The 9,496-nt window shown below is 43.8% G+C and overlaps 1 protein-coding gene across 5 annotated transcripts in view; it reads left to right on the plus strand.

Moving 5' to 3' along the window:
- Positions 1 to 9,231, plus strand: part of CHD7 (chromodomain helicase DNA binding protein 7) — a 187,930-nt gene extending 178,699 nt beyond the window's left edge. For 4 of the 5 annotated variants that reach the window (XM_081816035.1, XM_081816038.1, XM_081816037.1 and 1 more), the window contains exons 34-38: positions 104 to 547; positions 3,673 to 3,894; positions 5,356 to 5,496; positions 5,701 to 5,805; positions 7,242 to 9,231. In XM_081816035.1, the coding sequence (XP_081672161.1) occupies positions 104 to 547; positions 3,673 to 3,894; positions 5,356 to 5,496; positions 5,701 to 5,805; positions 7,242 to 8,162 (1,833 nt within the window). In that variant the 3' untranslated portion in view covers positions 8,163 to 9,231. Of the gene's footprint in view, positions 1 to 103; positions 548 to 2,368; positions 3,633 to 3,672; positions 3,895 to 5,355; positions 5,497 to 5,700; positions 5,806 to 7,241 lie in introns of those variants that run through there. The other variant, XM_081816039.1, reaches the window with a different exon arrangement.
- Positions 9,232 to 9,496: the final 265 nt, after the last annotated feature.

Raw genomic sequence — 9,496 nt, forward strand, 5'->3', positions numbered from 1 at the left:
CAGCCATTATGAATGTTTAATTCCTGAAGCTTCTGTTTTTTCTTTCTGAAATCCAGCCCGTATGGCAGTTTGGGCTCATTATTTTATTGGAATTTTTCAATAGGAAGACGCCCTAAACCTCTCTGTCCCTCGCCAGCGGAGGAGGAGGAGGAGAAAAATTGAAATCGAGGCCGAAAGAGCAGCCAAGCGGCGGAACCTCATGGAAATGGTTGCCCAGCTGCGGGAGTCTCAGGTGGTCTCAGAAAATGGACAAGAAAAAGTTGTAGACTTATCAAAGGCCTCAAGAGAGGCAGCAAGCTCTACCTCAAATTTTTCATCTCTTACTTCAAAGTTTATCTTGCCTAATGTCTCGACACCGGTGTCCGATGCCTTTAAGACTCAAATGGAGCTGCTCCAGGCAGGCCTGTCACGCACACCCACGAGGCATCTGCTTAATGGCTCCCTGGTGGATGGAGAGCCTCCCATGAAGAGGAGGCGGGGAAGGAGGAAAAACGTGGAGGGTCTCGATCTGCTTTTCATGAGCCACAAACGGACGTCATTGAGTGCAGTAAGTTCAGGAGCTCACTTGCATTGTGTGTGCCCACGGTGGCAGCCAGAGCCCTGCCATTCTGACGACACTGGCCTGTGACCCTCAGTGACAGGGCATGAAAGCTGGCCTCTTCCGCTAAAGAGATAGGACCACAGTGAACAGTCATGGTTCGGAGCTGAAAAATTGTGTTGAGCGCTGATACCGATCACTCGGCCTGAACCAAATGTAGTTTGAGAATTTATTCCTCCCAAGATACTGATATATTGATTACTCTCGGAAGACTAGCCCAAAACAAAAACATGTTCTTCTGAGCCTATAATGGTTATCTCTGAGCTCCTGAGGCGGAAAAAGCTTCTGCTCTTAAAAATAATGTTGTTTGGAGCCTGGCATTTATTAGATTAGTATAAATGTTTAGTTTCAGACTTAAGATTTGTGTTCATGTACAAAGCTAGTGATTGCTAACTACCTCCGTAACTGTAGCTGTTTTTAAAATCTCAACTGAATAAAGATCTGGGCTAGTTTAGGTTTGTATGAAATGTATGGGCCAATGGATTTTGACATTTCCTTTTTCAATTTAAAGGACATGAGTGCAGTGTAATCAAAATAACTGTCTTCCCTAATCTTCTTCAACCATGCCACCTAAAAATGCGCTGCCTACATAATGACAAGGGTTTTACCCCCAAAGAACCTGACTACATGTGGTCCCTTTTTAAAGGACACATGGTACTGGGTATCTTCAGCCTTATCGATTTGGAACCCGAGTCAGCATAATGGTGCTGGAGCTTGTTTGTTCACGAGCAGCCGGCGCTCCAGGAACGGTGGGCCCTTTCCCTGCGGATCACAGTTTGGGAAACGGTGAAATTTGTAACTGAGAGGAGGGAGACGTTTGTTTTGATATTTTTTACTTTTTCCATCCCTAGTCTTATTGCTTATTTTCTATTTCTTGAAAACTCCAGTAAGTTTAATAACTTAAATAAGGGTAGTAAAAGGGGTGGTTGAGTTAAAGTTTAGAAATGACAAAATGGCATTCACTGGAATTTGCCCTGTGGTGGGATCTGATTGAAACAGAAGCATCTGGGTGATTAAAAGTTAATTTTCAAAATTCGTTACCATGCACCAATCATCATAGCGGTCATTTTTGTTGAGCATATGATTCCTTTTAGAATCTTATAAAAATACACCTCGTGATGGATCAGCTGTAACTGCTTATTCTGTAAGTTAAAAATGCCATTTCTAGGTGTGTGGTCCCCCAGTGTTGTATCACTAGTGATTACCCTCCACACTTGAAACCACCAAAACACATCAGACCACTTTGATAGATTTTGTTCCCTGAAATTCCTTCCTCCATAAGCATCAACAAGTTAGTGAGTTTCTGCATCTCATGCCTTTGTTTACTCTTGAGTTTCATATTTGAATCACAGCACATGTTTGTCTGTGGTCCAGGCCATCAGGAATTAACAGTGTGAGCCAGGCGCTATTTTCCTATTGTAATTATATATCCTATATTAAAATTCAGGCTGACTTTATTCATTTCACACATTTTAAGTCATCCTGAAGAACTTGCTAATGTTTCTCTTTTTCTAAAGTCACATAAGCAACCCAGCCCAAAACTCCTAATAGATGTTAGTGGGTGTATTTTTAAGTTTTTGTTTGTTTTACTGTCAGATGTTAGAATTTAAGGATTACTCAGTTGGTATTGTGGATAGTTATGTGCCTACACATACAATACAAGGAAAATGCTGATGAATCTGTAGATAAACGAAATAGTGAAGAGGTATAAAGGTAAGCAATGTTACTCGTATGGAATAAGAAAAATCCTAAAATCTTGTATTATGTCAGTACTCAGACTGGAGACCGTTTTGTGTTGCCATGAAAAATAAGGGTGCAGTCATCATACACTCAGCAACATGGTGGAAGTCGTCCCTTTGTGTGCTGGCCCCACCCCCAAGTACAGGGATGTGAAGAATAAGGGCCTAACAAGTGCTTGCACTGGAGAACTCAGTGTTGAAGATGAGTGACAAATAGCAATGTATCATAGCTGTGAGGCATGCCTGGAATACTTCGTATGCCCAAAGGAAGAATGGGAATGGAGGGAAGAGGATATGGGGAGACAAAGATGAGGAAGTTTCCTTAGACATGGCCATACTTCGGTTGTTTTGAAGATTGTGTAGGAGTTGGTCATTTGAAGAGGTTGCAGGGAGAACGTGCAAAGGGACTGAGGGAGCCTTCCATGTTTGATGAACTGAAAGTCATTGGCAGCAGGGGAATCTGATGAGGAGGTGAGGTTCAACAGAAGTGGGCTCGGATACAAGGTAGGATATAAATCAGGGAGGGCCTCGATTGCCATCTTAAAGAACTTGGATTTTATCCTGAAGGTGAGGGGGATTCAGTTATCAAAACAGTTTATTTTGTTTTGACCTAGGAAGAATGCATTTTAGAAACCTGACTCTGATATAGCAGCGGGGAAGTCAGAGTCAAGAAGGGTGGAACTAGAATCAGGGAGACCATTTAGAACACCGCAGTGACGTGGGGCGGGGGCTGTGATAAAGGCCTGAACCAAAGTTGGAGCAGTAGGAATGGACAGATGGGCTGCCATAAAAGATGTCTGGAGGTTGGAGTAACAATGTGAGGGCCACTGGCTGGACCATGGTAGAGGCTGGACTTCAGATAGACGTATTTTCAGGGTTGCCACACGGACCTGCCACAAAATGTTGTACTCCCGATAAAATTGTGTGGTTCAGAGAGTGCTGTGTACAAGTTGGCCTGTGGGAACATTCCTTTAATTATAATTTCTTTAATGATGTTTTCCCAAGAGCCCCAAGAGAGATTGAGAGGCTATCTTTCATGCATGCGAAGCTCAGACTACACTGCCCATGCCCTAGTGACTGGCTTAAGATCTCAAACATGGAGCGTTGATGGATTGTGAATTTCCTACTTAATTACTAATTCTACAGTGTGGAGAAGGATATTAAAGTTTCATCTTCTAATTTAATAGCTGTTCCAAAACTGACATTGTTTCAAGTAACTTTTTTCCCTTTTTGGTCAAAGATCCATTATGCTAGGGTAGGGTTTTCTTGAGATAAGACATTTTTGGAATCTCTTTTCATAAGAGAAGAATTGAGACCCCTGTCAACTTTCTGCAGGAGGATGCTGAGGTGACCAAAGCTTTTGAAGAAGATATAGAGACCCCACCTACAAGAAACATTCCTTCTCCTGGACAGCTGGACCCAGACACTCGGATCCCTGTGATAAATCTTGAAGACGGGACTAGGCTGGTGGGGGAGGACGCTCCTAAAAATAAGGATTTAGTTGAATGGCTGAAGCTGCATCCTACTTACACTGTTGATATGCCAAGTTATGTACCAGTAAGTACTACAGAGTTTAGTCGGGAGGAGTCCTGCGAGGACAGCCCTCGCAATTCGCCTGTACAACATAGAGATCCCTGGTCCCTCCGCCTTTGCTTGAATGTCTCCTCATCGCGAACGTTTTCAGTTTCTGTCGCTGTGTATTTTACCTTAGAGTAACCAACTTCAGGGCTGACGGTAGTTATTTGAAGACGCCTGTTATGCACTTTCTTACTTTCTCCTTCCACCAAATAGACAAGATTTCTTCAGTTATTCTTTACATGGCCTGGTTTTCAGGTGGTCTCATTATGGGGATGACACTCATGAATGCACTTTAATTGGCCTCCAGACCAGGTCTGACCAGCACAGAATACTATGACGCTGTTACTTGCAGAAATATGACTAGCTAATACAGCCCAGGACTTCATTAGCCTCTTTTTTTTTTTTTTTTAAACAACTAATACTTACGCCTTACATTAAATGGTATCTCCAGATGATTTGTCACATGAACTGCTTGCTAGCTGGCCATGCAAATCTTTTACTCCCTATATGCTTAGTGACTGGTTTTTTAAAAACTTAAGTATAGGGGGCACCTGAGTGGCTCAGTCGGTGAAGCGTCTGCCTTCGGCTCAGGTCGTGATGCCAGGGTCCTGGGATCGAGTCCTGAGTAGGGCTCCCTGCTCAACAGAGCGTCTGCATCTCCCTCCCTCCCTCTTTCTCTCTCTCCCTCTCCCCCTGCTTGTGCACGCACTCTCTCTCTCTGTCAAATAAATAAATATATACCTTTAAAAAAAATAATAAACACCTTAAGTGTAGGATTTCACATTTTATTTTGTTGAGTTCAGCTTGAGTTGAGTCCTTGCCGCTCAGAACGCTCCCTCCTGCACAGGTCTTTTTACCCCTTGGGTTGCCTCTCAGGTACAGTCTGTCATAGACGTGACGTCATCTCTGTGTTTGTCCAAGTCACAGTAGAAATTAGCAAAGGTACTTGAGAAAGTTTCCTTTAAAAATACCGTGACTTGAAAATAAATAAATAAATAAAAATACCATGACTTGGTTAAAAAAGATAAAAAAATAAAAATACCGTGAATTTGTTAAACATTGGAAGAAAAGACTTTAAGTGGGGTTATTGGTAGACAAAGGGAAAAGCGAATTCTCAGCTGACATGATCATTTAGTTCCTTAATGTACAAAGAGAAAAATAGGAGTTTTTCCTTTTAAAGAAAAGTATGGTTTCTAATAACTAAAATGATTGCTGAAATTTCTATAGTAGTTAAAAATGGCTTGACTGAGGGTGCCTGGCTGGCTCAGTCAGTGGAGTGTGTGACTCTGGATCTCTGGGTCGTGAGTTCGAGCCCCACGGGTTGGGTGTAGAGATTACTTGGGGGGAAAAAAAAAGACTATGTTCTCTTTGTCAATTATGCAGGAAAGAATAATTACTAAATACCATTTTACTAAATACATATCTTGGGTTTTTTTGCAGAAGAATGCGGATGTGCTGTTTTCCTCATTTCAGAAACCGAAACAGAAACGACATAGATGTCGAAACCCTAATAAATTGGATATAAACACTTTGACAGGAGAAGAAAGGGTGCCTGTTGTCAATAAACGAAATGGAAAGAAGGTGAATGTTTGGGAAAGGGAATTGATCTCCATGTGATTTCTTACCCCAGAAAGAAGCATTTTATCCTGACATCTTTTTAAGGAAAAACAATCATGTTTTTCCAGGATATCTGTATATGATACGTGTGTGTATATATAGGTGGGGCGGGGGGCAGGGGGGAATGTATGTGCTTTTAGATCATTTTCTAAATGCCTCTCTCCCCAGATGGGTGGAGCTATGGCGCCTCCAATGAAGGACCTGCCCAGGTGGCTGGAAGAGAACCCTGAATTTGCAGTTGCTCCGGACTGGACTGAGATAGTGAAGCAGTCTGTAAGTACATGCCACACTTCTGTCAGGACAGGTGTTTATACAAAACCGTTGTCCTGAGCCTTTCTTTCTTTTCTGTTGACCATGGATTATTCGATTATAACTTATCTTTAGCTTAAAGGAACTGATGTGTAATACATCCTCATTTCTTATATGAGTACATCATTAATCCAAAGTGGATTCATTGGACGGCTCTGATTTTAAAGGATTGTATAGAAATATACGTTCATAGTCTCGTTAAGAGCCCACCTGTGGGATGGAATTCATGGTGGTTGAGATCATTAAGATTATTGTTTTTTTTATAAAGCATACAGCAGTTTTGCCTGAAATTTTTTTTCTCTTTAACGTCTTTTTAAGATTAATTTGTCAGTGTCTTGATTTCTTCTTGTTTATTTTTTTTAAAGTATACAATTAAGATTTCTTATTTTTCTTTTGTGTACAGTTCTATCAGTCTTTTTTTTTTTTTTTTTAAGATTTTATTTATTTGAGAGAGAGAGAGTGAGAGAGAGCGCGCAAGAGGGGGGAGGGTCAGAGGGAGAAGCAGACTCCCTGCCGAGCAGGGAGCCCGATGTGGGACTCGATCCCGGGACTCCGGGATCATGACCTGAGCCGAAGGCAGTCGCTTAACCGACTGAGCCACCCAGGCGCCCCAGTTCTATCAGTCTTAACACATGTAATTTCTTGAACCACCACCACAACCAAAATACAGACCGATCCATCACCTTCCCCCACTTCCGAGTTCCCTTGTATTACTCTCCCCCACCCCCGCCCCCGGCCCCTGGCAGCTGCTGATCTGTTCTGCATCCCAAGTTTTGTCTTTTTGAGGACGTCCTATAAGCAGAAGCATAAATGCTATAACCTTTTTAAGATGACTTCATATTGAGGTTTATCCAAGTGGGTTGCACATGTCCGCAGTTTGTTCCTTCTTACTGCTGAGCGTCCCTCCAGTGCGTGTGCGTGCCCCTGTGTGTGGTTATCCATCACCCAGAGAAGGACAGCTGGGCGGTTTCCAGACTTGGGCAAATAGGAGTACAGCTGCTAAAAACATTTGTTTTGGGGTGATCGTAGTTTTTGTCTCTCCAGGGTAGATATTAAGATGTAATTTTAGTTAATGTTCCACATACTTTTCAACTTGCTCATGATGTATTATTTCTCGAGTTAGTTACGGATGCTGATAACTTGACATCTCTTCCTCACCGGTAGAGTAGCCTGTAACAGTTTTTCTGCAATTCTGCATAATACAGTGAGTTCACGTGGTGCTAAAATATAGAAGTTTTGCTTCCCTAAGTCTGGCCAGCACGCTTAATTTAGAAGGGAAAAAGTTGCTGATGCACTTGCACCCAGAACGTCTGTTTTCAGTGCGTCACGAGGGCCCGCCCGGAAATTAAGTTTTGGCCAGCCGCGTTTATAGCCACTGTTTGCCTGTCCGTTTGCTGCAGGGTTTTGTTCCCGAGTCCATGTTTGACCGCCTTCTCACCGGCCCCGTGGTGCGGGGGGAAGGAGCGAGCAGGCGAGGACGAAGGCCCAAGAGTGAGATCGCCCGGGCGGCGGCGGCGGCCGCGGCGGCGGCCTCCACATCAGGCATCAACCCTCTGTTGGTGAACAGCCTGTTTGCCGGAATGGACCTCACGAGCCTTCAGAACCTCCAGAACCTGCAGTCTCTGCAGCTGGCGGGGCTCATGGGCTTCCCTCCGGGACTGGCCACGGCGGCCGCCGCCGGAGGCGACGCCAAGAGCCCCACGGCCGTGCTGCCGCTGATGCTGCCGGGCATGGCGGGCCTGCCCAACGTGTTCGGCCTGGGCGGGCTGCTCAACAGCCCCCTCTCCGCCGCTGCTGCTGGCAACGCCTCGGCTGCCTCGGGCCCGGGAGAGCCGGAAGACGGCGCTTCCAAAGCCGAGGAGAAAGGCAGCGAGAACGAGGACGAGAGCAAAGACTCCGAGAAAAGCACAGACGCTGTTTCGGCTACTGACCCTGCGAATGGATCTGTTGGTGCTGCTACTGCCCCGGCCGGACTGCCCTCCAGCCCGCTCGCCTTCAGCCCCTTCCTCCTGTCCACCATGGCGCCAGGCCTCTTCTACCCATCCATGTTTCTACCTCCGGGACTGGGGGGATTGACACTGCCTGGGTTCCCCGCGTTAGCAGGACTCCAGAACGCCGTGGGCGCCGGCGAAGAAAAGGCCCCTGACAAGGCCGAGGGGGCCGCCTTCCGGGAGGAGGAGCACCTGGAAGGCAGCGACGCCGAGGAGAACCTGGACAAGACTGCGGAGTCCTCCATCTTCGAAGACGAAATAGCACAGGGTGAAGAGCTGGACTCGCTTGACGGGGGGGACGAACTAGAAAACAATGAAAATGATGAATAACCAGTACCAGTTCCAGTTCAAGTGTTTAAAACTTTTGACAAGTGGTAGTCCTACTGTTTACACTCACAGTTAATGTTCATACCTAGTTTTATAAGCTGTTCTGTAACATAGTGTAGCAAAAAAAGAAAAAAAAAAAGTCCAAGTCATGTTATACAGGTGTGTCAAAAGGTATCTTGGTCATTAAGTATTGTGCAGTGCATTATTTATTATCCCTAGGAGAGATGAAATTTGAGAGGTGATCATGTCTTTTTAAGGAAACTTACATAATGCTCTGCTTTTTTTTTTTTTTTCCTTTTGGTACCATCGGTATTATAATAAAGAGCAATTTGTAACTGAGTGGCACTAATGGAAGGAAGTGCTGCTCAAAGGAAGTATGAAGTTATATATTTAATTTTTTAATTTTAATTTTTTTGCTGTGAAGGTCAAGATGAAATTTACCGTACATATCATACTTGCTCATTGGTTTCCCTTTTGACCGTATGGGGGTTCCCACACTTGCGCGTCCACACACATCCATACACTCTGACAATCCCCACGTTAGTGTGAACGTCTCTGTCCCGAGGCGCAGCAATAATAAGGCAGCTGTTGAATGTGAAGGGTCCCTTTGGAAATTAACCTACCGGGAGGGTTCTTGCCAGACAGAACTACAGTTCCATTGTCTCGTGGTCTTGTAATGCACTGGTATAAGCAAAATAAATAGGTGAATAAATAAAGAGTGAGAGAAGAGAGAATCAGGTACCTTTTTAAATTAAAGGACTTTGTTACTTTAGCCACAAAGCTAAAACAGCATTACCTCAGCTCTAAACTAGCCTTGAAGTTTACAGACATGACTTTGTAAATGTATTGTTTTTCTTTGTTGTGATGTCCTTTTATTTTTTTCTTTGAAAACTGCTATCATGTAAGATAAAATGTAAATTGCTGCCAACTGTAGTAATGATGCTTTTAATAAAAGTGACCCATGATATGCAGAGATGTAATTATAGAATGTAGTATGTAGGGGAACTGGTGTTCACTCTATTTTTTGTATTCGCAATAGATGCAAATACAGCATTCTGGCCTTTGTACAGTTTCTTGATATATCCTCTTATGCTAGATTAGCTGTTAGTAATACGCTAAACTGATTGTCTTCGGACTAGACAGGAAGAAAAACCTTAAATTACCTTCACATAATTCCACTCCAGATATCTGCACAGAACCACACACAAAAACCTCCTATTACTCCCTCAAAAGGGCATCTGAGACTGAGAATACTTTAAAATGTGTGCAGCGTCTGATAATGTGGTACACTAAAGAACAAAAGGGCAAAAGAAAAATGAGGCTTTAATAGGCAGAAT

The sequence above is a fragment of the Leptonychotes weddellii genome, chromosome 4, assembly GCF_054177405.1.
Source record: "Leptonychotes weddellii isolate Sample4059 chromosome 4, ASM5417740v2, whole genome shotgun sequence".
In the NCBI taxonomy this organism is placed as follows: Eukaryota; Metazoa; Chordata; class Mammalia; order Carnivora; family Phocidae; genus Leptonychotes; species Leptonychotes weddellii.